Below are 21,735 nucleotides of genomic sequence, written 5' to 3'. Positions count from 1 at the left end.
GAGAGTGGTGAAGAAAGCAATGCCCTGGGGCTGGTGCTGGGCTTCCGGAGTGTTCAGGTGAGCCAGATCAGAGGGAGGAGGGGCCCGAGAACTTTCATAGTCTTTGTCCCTCCCCAGGCTTGGGCTTTTCCTACCCAACCATCCCCTTTCCTAACTCCCTCTTACTTGCTGGCAAAGAAGGCCACCCAGGGGAAGCGAAGATCATGAGTATCCACGAAGACATTCTGGACGAACAGGTTGGGGCTGCAACTGTGCTATAAGTTTAAGGACAGGACTGAATAAGAACCAAGGAAAAAAAACCTGGTTTTGTGGAACAAGTGAGAATTGGATGAAAAACAACCCCAAATGATCCTCCCCTTAATAACAGAAATTTTAGAAGAAAGCTACCCCTTTAAGGTCCTCTGAGATCAAGAATTTATGACAAGAAAAGGTGGGTTTACACAGTTGCGTTAGAAGAACAAGGTATTTGAGGACCATGGGGTAACCCAGTCTTCAGAGGTGAGGGAAAGGGGTCTCACGTTGAGGTATCGGCCCAAGTTGCCTTCAAGCTTGGCGTCAATGATGTAGCAGGACTCCTCACCATCGTAGAACTGGCGTGTGTTCTTACGAACAGGTGCACTCTCCCCCTTTTCCACAGATGCCATGTTGGTTGATTTGATGGCAATTCCATGGGTGGATTTAAGAGCAAAGCCTCGGGTTGATTTTACAGCCACTTGGCGTTTTATTGGACCTGGACAGGAAAGGGAATGGGATCAGGACCCACCCCACCTTGTGACTGGCTATTCCACCCCCATTTTCATTCCCCCATTTGCAGCGCAGGAATATCAACAAGCTAGGGCTCTGAGCCAAAGATCTTAAGTGGCAGTGTTTCCAGCAGGATTAGATCTGCTGGATAAAGGAGTTAAGGGTGAAAAGTTGTAACTGGAAAGAGAGGAAGGGTTATGTCAAACAACATAAAAGATTTGTCAGGGAGCCCCTCCCAGAGATGCTTCAACTCAGCATCTAAATATGCCCCCCTTCTGTAGTTCCCTTAAAAAATCCTCTATCTCAACTTTTCTTTCCTACTACCCTGAAAATTCTTTCAGACTACCAGACATGTTCTTCTTGTCCTCAAAGTCATCCCCTTCAGAGCCAGAGGAGATGGTCTGGATATCGTCACTGTCAACTGCTGTGGCTGAAGTCTGACCAGCAGTGTGCTTTCGGCTGGTCCCACTTTCCCCCTCACTTTCTGTGCTGCTGGACAGTGTCAGAACATCCTGGGGAAACAGAAAAATGAGAAGGAAGAAGAGAGGGCCCTTTCAAGTCCATGCTCTTACCTGTGATTGGGCAGGAATGGGCTGAGCGTATAGCAAGAGCAAGACTATGTTGGATAAAGGAAAATGAGGCAGGAAGTCAAGACCAAAGAATCGAGAAAAAACCTAATTATGGTGAAGGACCTGATGACGAGAATGTTCCTTTACTAAGACTGAATAAAACAGAAGGCTGGATAAGGTACAGCTTGAGAAAGGAGGCCACTTACATCAGGGTTGGACTGAGTAGAGGCCATAAGTTGTCGGCTCTGATGCATACTAGTTTTACTAGGTGGGCGGCGAAGTCCTTCAGGCTTCACGGGAGAAGGACTGTAACCATAATTCCGAGAGCTTTCAGTAACTCTGATACACAGGAAGGAATGAGAGTGGGTCAGGTTACTGGCTGCTGCTTAGGTTTTTGCAGGCTCGAGGGGAGGCAGATTTAGAAATAGGTCAAAAAGTGAGACACTTACACTGACATCTTGTTTTGCTCATCAGGCTCCTGGAAAAGAGTAATGAAGGGTTAAATGTTTTCGTGGTCCTAGGTAACAAATTCAACAATTAGACTTCACCTCATGACCTCCAAAGACATTAGCCAGTGAAAGGTACACTATTTAAAGTGGGATGTATGTGGAGAAATTACTATGCAACTTGACAGTAACAATCACATTTTTTTTCAGGAAATCTCCCTGGGAAGGGTCTTTAACTCTTTCTAATGATAGGGCATAAAATGTTCATGGAAAACACTATGGGTGGACTCTTACAAGGATACAAGGACAATGAGACATGGTTCACCACCTGTGATGTGGTTAAGTTTCAATAGCATTGAAAATACATTTAAAATGATATCCATCAAGTAAATAATCTACATGTGAGGACTCATGGTGAGAGTGCATCATTTGTTACTGTGCCAAAATTACACAAAAGCCACTGTTCTCAGAATTTTCTGCCACTACTTACCTCTTTCTTGGCTTGCTTGATGTCTCCCTCATCCTTGAAGCCCAGCCCTGAGAAAGAGGCCTTCTCAGCCTCCCCTCTGCCTCCCCCAGCCCGGACTTCCCCACCTTCACTAGTCTTGAAAGATGAATGGCTATCAGAGTCAGCAAAGCCACCTTCACTGACACTATTGCAGCTTAACCACGAAGCCACCTTGTTCTTGGGTGTCTCTTCAGAGGAAGGTGGATTGCAGCCACCTACGGGAATTGATGGAGGGACAGGAACATGTGGGGGCCCAAGGTCTGGAGGGCGGGAGTCCTTGGAAACTGTCTCAGATAATCCATTCTCCTTCTGGCCTCTGGTCTGCCGCCGGGTAGCATAGCTGCGCCACACAGAGCTGGTGCTGAAGTCCTCATCCTTACAGAAGTTATCATCTGAGCTATCATCGTTGGACTCCTCAGCGTCCTCTGTACCACTGTTGCCATCTTCCTGGTCCTTCAAATCTACACCACTGCTGTCAGAGGAACAGGGGGCATCACTCTCATATCCTTCCTTGAAGTTCTCCACACTTTCGATGTGGTCCAGATTGGCAAAGTACTCATCACCCATTTCCAGGCCCTCCTTGTCTGCAAAGTCATCTGTCAGGATTTTGCCTGGGAATGAAGAGAATTAAAGGCCTTCCAGGGTTATGAGGATCTTTTAGAAAGAACAGGGGTCATTCAATCAATATCCAGCCCATCAGCAGAGTCAAATGCCTTCATTATGTTCTCTCACTTCTCTTTCTTGATAGCCTCCTCACTGCTGTAATTACAGTAAGAGTATAGGAAGCTTTCTGTAGTTTTAAATCTCACCCTGCTTTCCCATTCTTACTCTTTGTTTACCAAAAGAGATTTCTCAGCTATGCTAATAGATGTCTGGGTGGAAGATAGTGGTGTGGGACTTTACTATCATGCCTCTCCTCTGAAACATCATCACATCCACAACTCCATCCCTTCTCATTCTTGTCCTTATGAAGAACTTTTGTCCCTCCCTGGTCCATCAAGACAGGCTCATCACTTGACATGCTCTTTACAGAAGAAAATCCTGGCCTCCTCTTTCTCCCAATTCACATATCAAGCATTTTGTTTTTAGGTTCAACTTGTCTCTGATTCAATTTCCCACATTTTAGCACCAGAAAACAGTCCTCTCATTTCATTACCAACCTGCATAAATACAGACAAAGGAGCCTTTGGCAATGTCATCCAAGCAGCGGATACCCCAGCCCTTGTTCTGTGTCTTGAATAGCTGCAGCCGAACCTGTAGTCCATGTTGCACCAACCGGTTTGTGCACATGTTTGGGTCACACTTGCAGCGTTTGTTACACTCATAAACTCTAGGAGGAATTTACAATGAAATCAATCAAAATGATCACCACAGCACCACTATTCACTAGGTAATGATTGAAGTGAGCAGATTTATTGAATATTGAACTGCCTATGCTATTTGATTCACTTGGGAATACAGCCCAAGAAAGTATTTCAAAGAGGGGGAAAAGTGATTTACACAGATATTTACAGCAGTGAGTAACAGTGAGTTAACAGTGAATACAGAATGCCTAATACCTGGAGTAAGCTAAGCAACTATGATGTGAATACGATTAAGAGCTATTAAAATAAGTAGCTAGGCTATGTCAATTTGTAGAAGTAGATGCATAAAATGAAGATAAATGAGAAAAACAGAAGCCATTAACAGATACTGAAAGAGTAAAGAGGACAAACTAAAGTCGATTTTCATTCTTGTATTTAGAGAACATTTATTGAACTCCAAGAGCTATGCTAGACATTGGGAATACAATTGAAAGGTCAGTTTCTCAGGGAGCTCATATTCTATCTAGTTTAAGGAATTTAACAGCTTAAAAATTATTTTAAAAAAAACTACTGGAGTCAATCAGAGAATCCAGCAAATATCAACATTAAAAGAAGTTAATATAGTCATATTGAGAAACCTGTCACCTTTATAGGTATTGATGTTTCTGCTCTACTTTGCTCAGTATAAGGATTTTACTTCTTATTTTTCTGTTATTAAACGTTAGGAAGACATTTACTTTTGGAAATATTAATTGGTTGATAACAGTCATATCCCTCTGGATAAAGATGGTAAGCGCAGTTTCTGTTTACTGAACATACACTCTGTGTTTGGTACTATGCTGATACTTCATGTATATTCTCTTATTCCATCCTCAAAGCAACCCTTTAACAGTGTTTTATTTAACTTAAAAAATTGTTAAAGTATATTATACATAGAGGAAAGTATACACTAAGCCAGTAAGTTCAGTGAGTTTTCACAAACTGAACATACCATATAACCAGCACCACATCAAGAAACAACTGTCAGATTCCTTAAAACACCCTAGGGTTGGGGAGGTGTTAGTATTCACATACTCTGTTGATAGCTGATAAAAACAAGATCAGCTTGGAAGGAACAAAGGCAGTTCAAATAAATTTGAACTCAGGTCTAATCTCACCATGTGAGACTCAGTAGATATACTGAATGTCACTCACTCAACAAAATTTATTTGAGTGGTTACTATGTGCCAGGCACTGGATAAGTCAACTGCTGGTGATACAGCTGTGAGCAAGAAAGAGAAGGTCTCCACCATCATGGAGCTTCCATTCTAATAGAAAAGACAGCAAGAAGAGTCAACAAAGTTGTCACAGATGCTATAAAGGATACAAACAGAGTGGTCAATGAGAGAATTAAGGGAGTGAAAATGACTTAGTTTTAGAGTGAACAGGAAAGCTCTGAGGAGGTAAGATTAAAGCTGAGAGCTCAAGGTTGAAAAAGATAACCACACAGAGAGAACAGTAGAAGGATGCCAACAAGAGGGCACAGTATGTACAAAGGCCTTTGGGTGAGCCGGACCCAGAAGCTGAAAAGTATCAGTGTGGTCGGACAGTTTTGGAGGGAGACAGAGAAGAGGGGCTAGATAATACAGCGTCTTGTGACCCAAGATTAAGAGTTAGAATAAAATCCAAAGTGCAGTGGAAGCAATTAAAGAGTTTTAAGCAAGGGAGTGATGTATCACTTGTGGTTATTTCGAAGTATTTTTCTGAAAAGTTTCACACATGTGAAGAGATATACGAACACTCCTACCACCCAGCACTATTTAAACATTGTTACAAGATTCACATTTTTGTTTATAATTGAAACATAAATGATACAGAGATGCAGCTAAAGCTCACAACTGTCTTTTCCTTTGCTTAATTTTCCATATGCATTCAGCACAAATTCATTTCCTGATTTCCCAAGTCTCAATCTCAAGATACTCAGACACAGCGGGTTTTCTATCAAACCCAATTTTCTGAAGTCTGACTTGCAGCCAGATCTGACCTGTTCTCACACTCTGTTTCTCTAAATCTGGCGCACAGCTGTCAGCCTGAAAGCTCCCTTTACTTCACTGTTATCTGTGGGACCCCCTCACTCCACTTTTGAGTGGGATCCTCTGTTTCCTGGATGAGTATGCCTTTGTTCCTTGTTACTGTTATCTTGGCAAACATTTCCAGTAAATTTCTGAGAAGGGGAATAATGGAAAAATTTGAGGTATTTCATACCTAAAAATGTCTTTAGCTTATCCTGACACTTAATTGATTGCTTGCCTGGGTTTAGAAATCCAGGTAGGAAGTAATTTTCCCTTAGAATTCTGAATAAATTCCCTAATTGCCATCTAGCTTCCACATGTTATTTTGAGAAGGCTGAAATCAATCTGATTTCTAATTTTTTTTGTGGTCTACCTTTCTTCTCTAGAAGTGTTTACGATTTTCTTTTTCTCCTCAGAGTTCTGTGGACACAATGATCGCATTTTATTATCATGTATTTTATGGGGATCTACTTTCATCCATAATGCTGGGACCTAATTGGACTTTTCAATTTGGAAACAGAGACCCTTCAATTATGGGAAAATTCCTGAATTATTTCACTTACGCATTTTCTCCTTTTTGTTCTCTCTGCTAATTACATATCTTGAGCACTAGGCTTATTAGTTTCCATGTTCATATATAACCAATTTACCACATTACAGTACAGTGGTCTTCCTCTTCCCCTGACCTGTCCTTGTCAATCTCACATGTTGGCTCCCCTCCATCCAATCTGTAGCTGGAGAGTGCAGGACTTACCCCTGGGCCGCCGCCTCTTCTCTACTGTCAATATTCTCCCTAGATAAACTCATTCAGGCTTTAAATACCACTCCTGTGCTGATGATTCCTAATTTTTTATGTCTAACTCTTACACTTCTCTCTAGAAATCTCAATGCCTTTTTGACACTTCCACTTGTATTGCATAACAGGCACCTCCAACAACATGGCCAGAACAGAAGCTGAATTCCACTCAGACTTGCAACTCTACTAATCTTCCATCTCAGTAAAAAGCACACTTACTTAGTTACTCAAGTATAATATTTAGAACTTGTTCTTAATTCTGCTCCTTCTCCCCAACTTTCTCAATCTATCAAGTTTTATAGTACTATCTCCAAAAGCATTCCAAGTCTATCCTCTTTCATCTCTATTGCCACCTTCCTTCTAGTACAAGCCCTAGCAACCACCATCTCTCACTTATCTTCCTGTAATCATCTCCTAAGTAGTCTTCCAAATTCTACTTGTGCTGTCCTAAGACCTGTCCTCCATAAAGAAAGAAGTCAAGTAATCTTCAAAAGACAGATCACATTATCTGCCGGCCTAAAATTCTCTAGCAACTTCCTGTTACACCATGAATTTGATTCTAATTTTTATTCTGATTTACAAGGTTCTATATAATTAGATCCCTGCCTACTGCCTACTTCACCCCTCTGAACACATCTTACTTGCTATAACCCACAATCTGTTAAGATATTCATACAGCTATGAAATTAAGATAATCTTTTACTGAATAGAAAATTGCTATGTGTTATTCAATCTAGGCCATACATGCTTTTAATTCAAGGAAAACCGAAGGGAGAAATGTATGCTGGGAATTCAGTAAATAAGATTTCACTGATAAATTGCCTGTTTCAGTTATTCTATTTCTAGTTCCACATTTTAGAATTCTGATGATTCCCATAAGCATAGAAAAATAAGAATTCAGTCTCTGAGGTGCCCTACTTTCCCCTGACTACTTACCCTGTGGGCAGACACTCTTCTAGTCTCTTGTACTGGTAGCCAGAGTTAGGGTTGATTTGGCCCCCTGGGGTGCAGGCTGTAGCCTGGACAGTCAGCTGATGGCAGGCACACTTGGACCTGTATAAGAGGAACGAGTATAATAGCTAAAGCTGTGACACCTTCTTCAGAAGCAAGACGTACTAATAAAAGTATGGGAATGAGGTAGTGAAATTTTTCTTCCCTCATACATGTGAATGAAAAAGGAAAAGATAAGAGTAAGAACATGACAGAGTGACAGTAAAATAGAGACAGAGAATGAAGTAGCGACTGAAAGCATGATGGAGGGAAACAAAAAGGAGGAGAATCAGAGAAACAAACACAGAATACATGTGCCTAGGGTCATGCAGTGGGGCAAGTCGGACCCCAGCCTCTCTACCTCATGGCTCTCATGGAGGCCTTCTGGCAGAAGACCCAGCTGAGTAAGGAAGTAAAGGGAGGTGGGGAGAGGAGGAAAGGCATGCAGATGTAAGACAAAGGAAGAGGTGTTAAGAAAGGCAACCGTAACAAAGTTGGAAGCAGGGCTGGCAATTCCCTACCAACTCACTTGTCCCGGCACCCGTCCTTGCAGTCACAGCCAACCAGAAATTCAGGGCCTGTGTTAATGAAAACACCCTTGCCTGGGATTCGTTCCTTGCTGTAGGCCACTTGGGGTGGGGGAGTTGTATCAATCTCATTGACACAGGATAGAGGAACATCTTCCTTCCCATAGGTGATGTCCAAAATATAGTAAAAAGGCTTATAGGGTTGAAACTTCCGGTCCACAAGAACATATGGATCCAAACAGAACATCTCCAGGAAGAGGAAGTCACAGCCAGTCTCGAAAAGGTAGCGCTCAATCTCCTGCATTGTCCGAAGGCAGAGACCACAGGGTGTCTTATAGATAACATGAAAGCCCATCTTGCGGTTAACTCGGCGCCGGGCTGTCATCCGCCGGAAATCATAAAGTAATGGGACGAGCAAAGGGTTCTTGCCCCGGTACTGCTCACTTCTCATAGGTCTGACCCGAGACAGACAAGTATAGCTGCAAACATGAGGTAAGTAGAAAAGTTTCTCCATGGGAGCACGGTAGGAGGGCTCTGCTGGGGCACGATCCAGCATGCCATGGAAGGCAGGTGGGGCTGACGGGGCTGGAGGTGTTGGGGGTGCTGGGACAGAAGTTGTTGAGCCTAAAGGGGATCTGCAAATAAGATGCAAGAGATCAAATAAGATGGCAACAGGACCTCTCTGTTGCATAATTACCCCTCTAGCTGGCTCAGCCACTTCTCTGATCTTTCAAATAGCCGTGCTCTTGAAGCTAAAGATAACACAAGAAAGTCAGATTTTTCCTTGCCTTACCAACTCAAGACAACAAATGCCTGGTTACTCTTTACTAGCTGACAATATCTCTAACAGTGTACCTTTTCCTAAAATTCTTTGGCCTGTGAATTATGGAAGTGGAGTCCAGGTTTCTACTAATGCTTTTTTTCCTGCTACAGGTCCTATAAATGTCCTTATTAACTCCAATGATTCAAGGAAAGAGGCTGTACCGTTCCCTTTTTACTGGACCAACAGTGACACAACATTCAATGAGAAAGTTAACAAATGACTTTCTGGTGACTCTGTATTTCTAGGCACCTGACTTGTAATTCAATTACTGTTATGTTCTGTTTCTTGGAAACTTCCGAGGTTACACTTTCAAGTCCAAACTCCTCAATGTCATAACAACTAAGTCCCTGGAGCCAAGGAACCTCCCACCTCCCTATACTGTGACCACTCAAGTCCACACTGCCAACCCCCCAACAGAGAGCCTGAGATTTTCTCACCTATACATCTGGTTGATCCCAGGTTTCCCAGTAGGGACATTTTCACTGAGTGCAGGGGATGTAGGGGAGGAATGACCAGATCCCACAGATCCTGGACGAAAGGACGTACTCTTTTTGGCTACCTGTTTCCGAGATTGGGCAAGCTGGCTTTCCAAATTTCTAGGAGAGTAGAGATCATATAGTAAGGGATACAGAAAATACAATATGAAAGAAACTGGTGAAAAAGAAGAAACAGCACTCACTCACTGTCACCTGCCTGGGGGGATAGAGGTGGAGCAGGTGGGGCGAGTGCAGCAGGTGGGGCAGGTGGGGCTGTAGGTTGTGGAGGCTCCATTGGCTTGAACTGGGTTCCAGTACTGGTTAGATCCTGGGTGTACTGGACCACAGGGCCTTTGCTCCTCACAGCACCTATAGGAAAAAGGAAATTGGTCATTGAGAAAGACAGCAGTCTCACTTATATTCATGTACACACCTGATGCTCTATTTATGTAATATGAACAGCACCAATAGAAACATTTTGAGTTAAGTGCTTAGACTGTCAGTTCTCATTATTTATACCAATGAGTGTGAATACTGCCACAGGCTGGATTTGACCTCGGTAATAGGGCTTTATCTTCCTGCTTGAAATGATTTACATTAGTAATTATTTTATACTTGGGTGAGATTTTTTAAAAATTGCATTCTTAGAACAACTAATGTTGTTAGGAAAAATCAATCAGAAAGTCTGCCAGGAACATATAAAAAGCAAAAAGAGTCTGGGCTTTAAGAAAACTGACCATAGATAACCCAAAGCATATAATCCTCATGTGGGTAACAGAGGTTACTACTACTACCAATACCTCTAACCTAAGCATCAGATTTTTATGTGGCTGTTTAGAATGACCCAGAGCCACAGCACGACAGCACTACAAATCCATCACCACTACTGGAAACCACTCAGGGCACTTGTCCTGTTTCTAGTGAATCAGTAGTGTCATCCTGACAAAGGCAATAGCCACTGTATATAATCTCCTTTGCTGGTTTGCCCATTTCTTCTCTCCCCCAGGGTATCTTTCAGGACATACCCATATTTGGACGTGTCCTAAGCTGTCCTCCTTGCTTCTTCTCCAGTGCAGAAGCTGAGGATGTCTTCATGCTGAACATGGGCTCTAGACGTGTAGAGCCTCGGTAGATCCATTCACATCTTTTGTCATCCTGAAGGATTGGGAGGAAGAGTGGATGGAAATGAGTTACAGGCTAGAATCTATCCTGTCACTTCCTTGAGAGAAATCTCCCTGATGAGCCTTGAATTCGCTACCTATTCAATAAACTTATATGACAAGAATCAAGAATATAAAGAAGACAAACACATATTCCTTGTTTAAGAAATTACAGGAGAGACAAATGTTTATACTGAGTATAAAAAGTGTGACAAGAATCCTAAGGCTTTAGAAACATCTGACTGAGATAGCTCAGAGAAAAACTATAGTTCTAAGAAAAGTGTGAGAAGGACAAAACAGATAGGTACATAACATCTAACAGTTAAATTGGGCCTTGAAATATCAGGACCTCCAATTCCTTGACTCCTTTTTTGTCCCACTATGCCACCAAAACCTTAACCTGGACAAATGGAACTAGCAGCATTCTCTGTACCTACATGCAATGTGAATATTCCTAGAAGGAGGGGGAAAGAAAAAAAACCCCATCACCATGCCGATTAGCGTTATCCTAAATTGAGGGAATTTATTTTCAATAACCACTCACAGATGAACAAAAAGGACAAAGTAAAACTAGACACAAAACAGAACAGATAGGAGGAAAACAGAGAGAAAAATTATGTAGTAGCTATAAAATCATCCTTATTGCCTCTTATGCTCTCCCATTCCACCCCAACCCCTGCCTCCAAAACCCTAGGGAAGAACAGTACCAAGAAGAGGATCCTGACTAGGCTGCCATCCACCTCCTCGACCCGGGACTTCCACCATGTGCCTTCCCACTCAGTCTTGATAAGCTGGCCACTCTTGAGCAGCACCATGGGCCGGTTGGGGTAAGCTGTGATATACTCCTCTATAAAGTCTCGGCAGGAGATGTCTTCTATGTCCTCCCAAGTCTTTTTCACTGTCCCAAGGAAGAAGCAGGGCTGAGAAAGGGTAGGTAGGGTGTGTCTTGATAGGGAAAAATGATTATCAAGGAGGCATTTGATATTTTTCAAGTTGGGAGGGAGAAAATACACGAAGAAATTATAACCTCAGGGGAAGCAAAACCAAGACCATCTGAAAGAATTGAACCTAATGTGTAAATGCTACACAAATCAAGTAAATACTAAATAAACAATATGCAAATAAGGTTGAGTCCCTCATTATTAAAAAAATGGATGTTTCACCTTGGGAAAATTCTTGCTAATATGATATGAGTCTAGAGGTAAATCAAAAAAGATTAGGTGGCATAATGAAATTGATAAAAAAAAATCTGTCCTCCTTTCTCATTCTCTAACAGGCTTTTAAGGGACCCTGAATGCATTTACTGCCATGTTATATGGAAAGACAGTAGTGTTAGTTGACTCTTTTGCAATTAAAAACAGCTGCTTCCATAGGAGTCTGTCCTCAAACAAGAGTCACAAATATGATATATCACAGCTTCTGCAGAAACACTATGCAGACCAGATTTATAAAAACATTAGATAAAGCATGAGACTTGCAAAGAATTAATATCTTCTCAAACCTAAACCACTTTGACATGAAATTAGAACACATCTACAATATGAGCATCCACCCAAGTCAGTCATGATCTTCTAGCGTCTCACTCTTTGGCTATAAAGACAGCCTTAGAGATGAGCAAATAAAACTGTATCTCCCAAAGAACACTTATTAAACTTATGCTCTTTGAGACAGAGCACCAAAAACATCAGGGCTTTTCAACTGGCTGTCTTCCCAAGAAATACAAGGCAGAGAAGAAAATGGATAGAACTCAGGAAGAGAGGAAGGTCACTCACGTGGCCGACAAATGGGATACAGTTCAGACTGTGTGACATAAGAAGCATAGCCATCATCAAAGAAGATGAGAAACCTGTAAAGAAAGTGATGGTAGAAAGATCAGGGTCAGAAATTATCTTGTGGCTTCTACTCCTCTGGATCACTAACAGCACACACTCCAGGGAAGATGTTTCATTGTACTACTTTTTTTCTATTACTCTTTCTTCCTACTCCAAGAGTTAAGAACTTTCCTTAACCTAACCAACATATCCCCACTTTTCCAAAAGCTACTTCTTTTTGTTTCACTATCAGAATAGATTCCTATTCTGCTGAAAACAATTTAGTCTCCATTTCATTTTTTCTTCCTATACAAACTCCCTATTCCCTTAACCATTAATCAAACTTGATTACTCTTTCCTAGTTTTCCCCTTAAGGAAAAAAAAAAAAGGAAGAAAGACTGCTACATAACTCCTATGGCAAAGAACAAGAAAGTGTGCCTGGCCACTGGGGACAGAGAACACAAAGGCCAACCATGAGATCTGGACTATAGCTTGAACAGGGCAGGTGCTGTGTCCCTGGCCTCTGCTCTCTTTATAGTCCCATCCAGGTACCTGAGCTTGTTTTTGACGTTTGGTGTCTCAGCTACAATGCCAGCGTAGAGCCAGACTTGATTCCCATCTTTGTATTTGGCCACCACTCGACTGCCCACATATAGCTTGTCAGCGGGAGGGTGGTAATCATAGGCAATATGGTTCCCAGACAGCAGACTCTTTCCTTTGTTGTCAAATTTCACCTTGTACTTCTTTCCTGGCCCTAAGTAACAGAGAAAGATAAACAAAATTTAAAAAAACCATCAGTTTCCATGTAAATCCTAGCTGCTATGTGAGGGACAAAAGGCAAGACTGTGGAGAAAAGAAACCATCAGCAATGGAGACCTGCAGGTTGCCTTTCATTAGTTCTTCCTCTAGCTTGAACATACCAACTGTCTGGATGGCAATAAGGGTGCCTTTGTGCCATGTCTTAGTTCTCTTCTTGCCCAGAATGCGCATGCTGACTATCAGGTCACCATCTTTGCTCAGTTCTCCAGACATCTGACTCAAGGTTCCTATGGAAGAAAGCAAAGTTGTTCTAAAGAGATACAGTAGAAACTGGGGAGAGTAAATAGGGCAGTAGGGTACTAAGGGAAAATAGTGTAATCTTTGATCCTTAGCCACTTTTACTGCTCTCTTGGCCAAGGACAGAAACACAAGGCACAGCTGACACAACAGGAAAAACTTGGATTTTAAATTCACATACAGTTCAAGAATACCTTGCTTAAACTAAATGTTTCCAATTCCCTATTAACAACAATGTTAACTAGCAGTCATTAAATGCTAAGCAGCATTTATAAAACAGTTTCTTGTAGGGGATATACTAACAGCTCCATTCTATAAAGCTTCCCTCAGACCTCTTTATAAGAGTTTGAGTTACTCTCTTATTTTTAATCTCCATTTGGAAGAAGTATTCTGAGCATGAAGCTAAAAACGTATTTGGATAAAGCCATCACACACCTGAAGAAGCACCCGACAGAGGTGAGAAAGGAATCTGAGCTGCTTAAACAAAGCCAGTTATCCATGAAATCTCTGCAGGAATTGACCCCCCAAACCCCACCTGTACCAAGGTACCTCCTGACCCTAACCTTTATGTAAATCCTGGGAACTGCTCTTCTTGTTGACTGCATCCATGAACTTCTGGACATCTTGAGCTGACTTTCTTAAGGCAGCCATAGCTTCACGGAGCTGTAAGGAAGGTGATGAGGGAAACAAGTTTTAAAATAGTAGCATGGGTTAGGAATAACTTAGTAAGAACTCATCTTTCAAAAATCAAAACAGAATTGAGTTACGTTTGGAAGCTTACGGTTACTTTATCAGGCAAAACTGCCTTATCTTACAAATCTGGTTCAGAAATCAGCTTTAGGAAGGTTTTCCCAGTTAACTTCACCTAGCTGATCACTGCCAAACTCTACATTTGTACAGCACTCAGTGCATGCATCTCTAAGTAACCTCTTATGTATTCTTGTAACATCTACTAGAGGAATACAACCCACAGGACTGATTACAGGATGATGTTGATGTCTGAACTGATTGAATGGTCAGGTCAAAAGTTTCTCCCATTTTTGTATTCTTATTTTTCACCTTCCCTTACCCATTCCAACTCACCTTCTGGTCTTTTGGAGTTCTGCTCCCAGCATCACCTATGGATAGGAAAAACTAATGAGTGTAAGAGAGTTACCCTTAAACCCAATAAATCAAAAAATAAGCTACTTGGACACATTATTATAGGCATTACTGACAACTGAAAACTAGATATAGATACATATATGTACAAATGCTAAAAGGGTCCGGAAAGGTAAAGAACAAATAGGTGAAAGTGCTTACCTGGGGGTAATGTACTAGGGCAGGTCTATGGGATTTTGAGTTTTCATTGTTTATTTGAATTTTTGTAACAACTATTTACTTATATGGGTTATGTCAATAATTTGAAAAAATGAGATGTAGTCAATGCATAAAGCTAAAGCATTTATTCTTGAGTAGTGCTCTTCAACAGAACTTTCTGCTATGACAGAAATGTATCTGCCCTATCCAATGTTAACATCTGACAGCTAAGCACATGAATGTGGCTGGTGCAACTGAGAAAATGAACTTTAAATTCCACTAGAAAATTTAAAAATTCAGACGTCATTCTTACCCTATAAATTACCTTTTAAAAATGTTTCACTCAGTGGTTTCTAGTATATTCACAAGGTTATACAACTATCACCACTAATTCCAGAACATTCTCTTTACCCCAAAAAGAAACTCTATACTTATTAGAGGTGTTTCTTTTTTTGGGGGTGATGAAAATACCCATTAGTAGTAGCTCTCCATTCCATCCTCCTTCCAACCTCTGGCAACCAGTAATCTACTTCCCGTCTCCATGGATTTATCTATTCTGGACACTTCACATGAATGGAGTTACACTGGATGTTGTTTACCATACAGAGTTAATCTATGCTGTAGTATTTATCAGTACTTCATTTCTTTCTATGGCTGAGTAATAATCCACGGTATTGATCTCAGATTTAAAAAGTCATATGCACCCCTATGTTTATTGCAGCACTATTTACAATAGCCAAGATATGGAAGCAACCTAAACGTCCATCAGTACATGAATGGACAAAGAAGATGAGGTACATATACACAATGGAATACTATCCAGCCATAAGAAACAAATCCTACTATTTGCAACAACATGGTTGGAGGTAGAGGGTATTATGCTCAGTGAAATAAGCCAGGTAGAGAAAGACAAGTACTAAATGATTTCCCTCATTTGTGGAGTATAACAATGAAGCAAAACTGAAGGAACAAAACAGCAGCAGACTCACAAACTCCAAGGGACTAACAGTTACCAAAGGGGAGGGTGGGTGGGTAGGGAGGGAGAAGGGGATTGAGGGTTATTATCATTAGTACACATGGTGTGAAGGGGATCATGGGAAAGACAGTGTAGCAGACAGAAGACAAGTAGTGACTGTGGCATCTTACTACACTGACAGCAGTGACAGCAATGAGGTATGAGGGAGGACTCGACAATATGGGTGAATGTAGTAACCACATTCTTTTCACATAAAACCTTCATAAGAGTGTCTATCAATGATACCTTAATAAAAAAAATTCAATGGTATTGATATATCATATTTTGTTTATCCATTCATTGATTGATGGATATTTGAATTGTTTCCACTTTTTGCTATTATAAATAATGCTAAAACAAACATTCATGGATGAGTTTTTATGTGGGCATATGTTCTCATTTCTCTTGGGTATATGGCTAGAGGTGGAAATGCTGGGTTATATCGTAACTCTGTTCTTAACCTTCTGAGGAAATGAAAGACTTCAAAGTGGCTGCACCACTTTACATTCCTAAGTAATTTAGAGAGTTCTAATTTTTTCACATTCTCATTAACACTTGTTACTGTCTAGCATTTTGATTATAGCCATCTTAATGAGTATAAAGTGATTTTGACTTGCATTTTCTTTTTTTTAAATTTTGTTATCATTAATGTACAATTACATGAGCAAGATTATGGTTACCAGACTCCCCCCATTAGCAACTCCCCACCACATACCCCATTACAGTCACTGTCCATTAGCATAAGAAGATGCAATAGAATGACTACTTTTCTTCTCTGTGTGGTACTGCTTTCCCTCTGCCGCCCACCTATATTATGTGTGCTAATTGTAATGCCCCTTTTACCCTCTTATCCCTCCCATCCCACCCATCCTCCCCAGTCCCTTTCTTCAGCTCCTCTGCCCATTTTTTAATTGGATTGTTTGCTTTTCGTTTGTTGAGGTGCGTGAGCTCTTTATGTATTTTGGGTATCAACCCTTTATCAGAACTGTCATTTATGAATATATTCTCCCATACTGTAGGATCCCTTTTTGTTCTATTGATGGTGTCCAAGCTTTTCAGCTTGATATTGTCCCACTTGTTCATTTTTGCTTTTGTTTCCCTTGCCTGGGGAGATATGTTCATGAAGAAGTCGCTCATGTTTATGTCCAAGAGATATCTGCCTATGTTTTTTTCTAAAAGTTTTATGGTTTCATGACTTACATTCAGGTCTTTGATCCATTTCGAATTTATTTTTGTGTATGGGGTTAGACAATAATCCAGTTTCATTCTCTTACATGTAGCTGTCCAGTTTTGCCAGCACCAACTGTTGAAGAGGCTCTCATTTCCCCATTGTATGTCCATGGCTCCTTTATCGTACATTAATTGACCATATATGTTTGGGTTAATGTCTGGAGTCTCTATTCTGTTCCACTGGTCTGTAGGTCTGTTCTTGTGCCAGTACCAAATTGTCTTGATTACTGTGGCTTTGTAGTAGAGCTTGAAGTTGGGGAGTGAGATACCCCCGACTTTATTCTTCCTTCTCAGGATTGCTTTGGCTATTCGGGGTCTTTTGTGGTTCCACATGTATTTTTGAACTATTTGTCCCAGTTTGTTGAAGAATGCTGTTGGTAATCTGATAGGGATTGTATTGAATCTGTAGATTGCTTTGGGTAGGATGGCCATTTTGACAATATTAATTCTTCCAACCCAAGAGCGTGGGATGAGTTTCCATTTGTTAGTGACCTCTTTAATTTCTCTTGAGTGTCTTGTAGTTTTCAGGATATAGGTCTTTCACTTCCTTGGTTAGGCTTATTCCTAGATATTTTATTCTTTTTGATGCAATTGTGAATGGAATTGTTTTCCTGATTTCTCTTTTTATTAGTTCATTGTTAGTGTATAGGAAAGCCACTGATTTCTATGTATTAATTTTGTGTCCTGCAACTTTGCTGAATTATATTACTTCTAGTAGTTTTGGAGTGGATTCCTTAGGGTTTTTTACGTACAATATCATGTCATCTGCAAATAGTGACAGTTTGACTTCTTCTTCACCAATCTGGATGCCTTGTATGTCTTTATTTTGTCTGATTGCTGTGGCTAGGACCTCCAGTACTATGTTGAATAACAGTGGGGAGAGTGGGCATCCCTGTCTTGTTCCCTATCTTAGAGGAAAAGCTTTCATCTTCTCGCTGTTCAGTATGATGTTGGCTGTGGGTTTATCATATATGGCCTTTATTATGTTGAGGTACTTGCCCTCTATTCCCATTTTGCTGAGAGTTTTTATCATGAATGTATGTTGAATTTTGTCAAATGCTTTTTCAGCATCTATGGAAATGATCATGTGGTTTTTGTCCTTTTGTTTATGTGATGGATGATGTTGGTGGATTTTTGAATGTGGTACCATCCTTGCATCCCTGAGATGAATCCCACTTGGTCATGGTGTCTGATCCTCTTGATGTATTTTTGAATTCAGTTTGCTAATATTTTGTTGAGTATTTTTGCATCTATGTTCATCAGGGATATTGGTCTGTCATTTTCTTTTCTGGTGGGGTCTTTGCCTGGTTTTGGTATTAGGGTGATGCTGGATTCATAGAGTGAGTTTGCTCGCCTCTTCTATTTTTTAGAAAACTTTAAGGAGAATGGGTATTATGTCTTCTCTGTATGTCTGATCAAATTCCGCAGTAAATCCATCTGGTCCAGGGGTTTTGCTCTTGGGTAGTTTTTTGACTACCGCTTCAATTTCCTTGCTCGTAATTGGTCTGTTTACATTTTCTGTTTCTTCCTTGGTCAGTCTTGGAAGGTTGTATTTTTGTAGGAAGTTGTCCATTTCTTCTAGGTTTTCCAGCTTGTTAGTATGTAGGTTTTCATAGTATTCTCTAATAATTCTTTGTATTTCTGTGTGGTCCATCATGATTTTTCCTTTCTTGTTTCTGATTCTTTTGATGTGTGTTGATTCTCTTTTTCTGTTAATAAGTCTCGCTAGAGGCTTATCTATTTTTTTTTCTCAAAGAACCAGCTCTTGGTTTCATTAATTTTCTCTATTGTTTTATTCTTCTCAATTTTATTTATTTCTTCTCTGACCTTTATTATGTCCCTCCTTCTGCTGACTTTAGGCCTCATTTGTTCTTCTTTTTTCAATTTCGATAATTGTGACTTTAGACTATTCATTTGGGATTGTTCTTCCTTCTTTAAATATGCCTGGATTGCTATATACTTTCCTCTTAAAACTGCTTTCGCTGCGTCCCACAGAAGTTGGGGCTTTGTGTTGTTGTTGTCATTTGTTTCCATATATTGCTTGATCTCTATTTTAATTTGGTCATCGATCCACTGATTATTTAGGAGCATGTTGTTAAGCCTCCATGTGTTTGTGAGCCTTTTTTTGCTTTCTCTGTACAATTTATTTCTAGTTTTATACTTTTGTGGTCTGAGAAGTTGGTTGGTAGGATTTCAATCTTTTGGAATTTACTGAGGCTCTTTTTGTGGCCTAGTATGTAGTCTATTCTGGTGAATATTCCATGTACACTTAAGAAGAATGTGTATCCTGCGGCTTTTGGGTGTAGAATTCTATAGATGTCTGTTAGGTGTGTTGTACAGTGCCTCTGTGTCCTTACTTATTTTCTGTCTGGCTGATCTGTCCTTTGGAGTGAGTGGTGTGTTGAAGTCTCCTAAAATGAATGCATTGCATTCTATTTCCTCCTTTAATTCTGTTAGTATTTGTTTCACATATGTGGGTGGTTCTGTGTTGGGTGCATAGATATTTATAATGGTTATACCCTCTTGTTGGACTGTCCCCTTTATCATTATGTAATGCCCTTCTTTATCTCTTGTTACTTTCTTTGTTTTGAAGTCTATTTTGTCTGATACAAGTACTGAAACACCTGCTTTTTTCTCCCTATTGTTTGCATGAAATATCTTTTTCCATCCCTTCACTTTTTGTCTGTGTATATCTTTGGGTTTCAGGTGAGTCTCTTGTAAACAGCATATAGATGGGTCTTGTTTTTTTATCCATTCAGTGACTCTATGTCTTTTGATTGGTGCATTCAGTCCATTTACATTTAGGGTGATTATCGATAGATATGCACTTATTGCCATTGCAGGCTTTGGATTCATGGTTACCAAAGGTTCAAGGGTATGCTTCTGTACTATCTAACCATCTAACTTTAACTCACTTATTACGCTATTATAAACACAGTCTGATTCTTTATTTGTTCTCCTTCTTATTCTTCCTTGACTTTTTATGTGTTAGGTGTTTTATTCTTTACTCTTTTGTGTTTCCCTTGACTGCTTTTTGGATAGCTTATTTAATTTTTTGCCTTTAGTTAGTATTTGGTTGGTCTGCTTTCTTTGTTGTGATTTTATTTTCTCTGGTAATATCTGTTTAGCCTTAGGAGTACTTCCACCTAGAGCAGTCCTTCTAAGATACACTGTAGATAGAGGTGGTTTGCTGGAGGCAAATTCCCTCAACTTTTACTTACCTGGGAATTGTTTAATCCCTCTTTCAAATTTAAATGATAATCTGCTGGATACAGTATTCTTGGTTCAAGGCCCTTCTGTTTCATTGCATTAAATATATCATGTCATTCTCTTCTGGCCTGTAAGGTTTCTGTTGAGAAGTCTTATGGTAGCCTGATGGGTTTTCCTTTGTAGGTGATCTTTTTTGTCTCTCTGGATGCTTTTAATACTCTGTCCTTGTCTTTGATCTTTGCCATTTTAATTATTATGTCTTGGTGTTGTCCTCCTTGGGTCCCTTGTTTGGTGATCTGAGAGACTATTTCCTTCCCCAGCTTGGGGAAATTTTCAGCAGTTATTTCTTCAGTGACACTTTCTATCCATTTTTCTCTCTCTTCCTCTTCTGGTACCCCTATAATGTGAATTGTTCCATTTGAATTGGTCACACAGTTCTCTTAATATTCTTTCATTCCTAGAGATCCTTTTCTCTCTCTCTCTGCCTCAGCTTCTCTGTATTCCTGTTCTGTGATTCCTATTCCATTAACAGTCTCTTGCACCTCACCCAGTCTGCTCTTAAATCCTTTCATTGTTTGCTTTATTTCTGTTATCTCCCTCTGGAATTCATCCCTCAGCTCTTGCACATTTCTCTGCAGGTCTATCAGCATGGTTATGACTTTTATTTTGAATTCTTTTTCAGGAAGATTGGTTATATTGGTCTCATCAGGCCTTCTCTCTGGCGGTGGTTTTGGATTGGACCTGATTCTTCTGCCTTTTCATGGCAATTAAATTGATTGTTGGTGAGTGATGCATGTGTCAGCTTGGAGAACAAAGTTCCTTCCTGCTTGCTGGTCGCATTGCCCTTCTCTGCTGCCTGTACTGGTTAACCACACACAGGGAGCAGTCTCTGGGTTAATCCCCTGAGTGGCCATGGGCACAGCGGCCCTCGGGATAGCCTAGGGCACTGGCAGGGGTCAGAGGCAAGCATTGTGTGTTCTTTGTGGGAATGGTGTCCCTTTATGCCTTCCAGACTTTGTGCTGGAGTCCTCTGCCTGTGCTGGGCAGCTGCACGTGGGCGGCAGCCTCTGTGTCTGGCCCAGTTAGCTGTGTGCTAGGAGAAGACTCTGTGTGGTTGCTGTGGGCAGGGCTGCTCCCTGGCTGGTCTGCACCAATGGCAGGTCAGCTGGTTTTCTTGCAGTGCCGGCAGGGGGGAATGAACAGCAGGCTGCTTATCGCTGTGAGGGGCTTCAGAGCTGCGTTGACACCCAGGGGGTTAGGGAGTCTGAAGTTCCTTAAAATCCCCAGCCTGCTGGGCTGAGTGTGTCAGGACAATTTTGTCCACCTGTTAAATCCTTGTCCCTTTAAGACTTTTAAAGTGCCAGCTTTTCTTTTGTCCCAGGGCAGCCGGCTGTGGGGACGTGTTCACAGTCTCAGTCTCTGATATTACTTTCCCGTTTCTCTGATATTACTTTCCCGTTTCTCTAATATCCAGTTCACCATGCAGTGTGTGTCTGTGCTCCCAGTGCAGATTACTAGGGCTGGTTATTCAGCAGTCCTGTGCTTCCACTTCCTCCACACTCCGATTCTTTTCCTCCCGCCGGTGAGCTGGGGTCGGGGGAGTGCTCGGGTCCTGCCAAGTCACGGCTTTGTTATCTTACCCTTTTTGTGAGATGCTGAGTTCTTGCAGATGTAGATGTAGCCTGGCTGTTGTATTGTATCTTCTGGTCTCTCTTTTAGG

At 40.9% G+C, this 21,735-nt stretch overlaps 1 protein-coding gene across 3 annotated transcripts in view; it reads right to left on the bottom strand.

Annotated features, from left to right (window-relative positions):
- Positions 1-21,735, bottom strand: part of SETDB1 (SET domain bifurcated histone lysine methyltransferase 1) — a 31,143-nt gene that overhangs the window by 848 nt on the left and 8,560 nt on the right. For 2 of the 3 annotated variants that reach the window (XM_036905212.2, XM_036905211.2), the window contains exons 4-21: positions 14,345-14,379; positions 13,825-13,924; positions 13,126-13,251; positions 12,758-12,959; positions 12,167-12,240; positions 11,102-11,292; positions 10,260-10,389; positions 9,438-9,603; positions 9,196-9,354; positions 7,938-8,570; positions 7,355-7,471; positions 3,428-3,597; positions 2,250-2,878; positions 1,763-1,791; positions 1,520-1,652; positions 1,091-1,256; positions 519-730; positions 166-254 (exon numbers count right to left, since the gene is read on the bottom strand). In XM_036905212.2, the coding sequence (XP_036761107.2) occupies positions 166-254; positions 519-730; positions 1,091-1,256; positions 1,520-1,652; positions 1,763-1,791; positions 2,250-2,878; positions 3,428-3,597; positions 7,355-7,471; positions 7,938-8,570; positions 9,196-9,354; positions 9,438-9,603; positions 10,260-10,389; positions 11,102-11,292; positions 12,167-12,240; positions 12,758-12,959; positions 13,126-13,251; positions 13,825-13,924; positions 14,345-14,379 (3,361 nt within the window). Of the gene's footprint in view, positions 1-165; positions 255-518; positions 731-1,090; positions 1,257-1,519; positions 1,653-1,762; positions 1,792-2,249; positions 2,879-3,427; positions 3,598-7,354; positions 7,472-7,937; positions 8,571-9,195; positions 9,355-9,437; positions 9,604-10,259; positions 10,390-11,101; positions 11,293-12,166; positions 12,241-12,757; positions 12,960-13,125; positions 13,252-13,824; positions 13,925-14,344; positions 14,380-21,735 lie in introns of those variants that run through there. The other variant, XR_008997121.1, reaches the window with a different exon arrangement.

This window comes from Manis pentadactyla, chromosome 4 (assembly GCF_030020395.1).
Source record: "Manis pentadactyla isolate mManPen7 chromosome 4, mManPen7.hap1, whole genome shotgun sequence".
Lineage (NCBI taxonomy): Eukaryota > Metazoa > Chordata > Mammalia > Pholidota > Manidae > Manis > Manis pentadactyla.
Note: the sequence above shows the minus strand (reverse complement) of the source record. Positions and strands in the feature narration are given on the sequence as shown.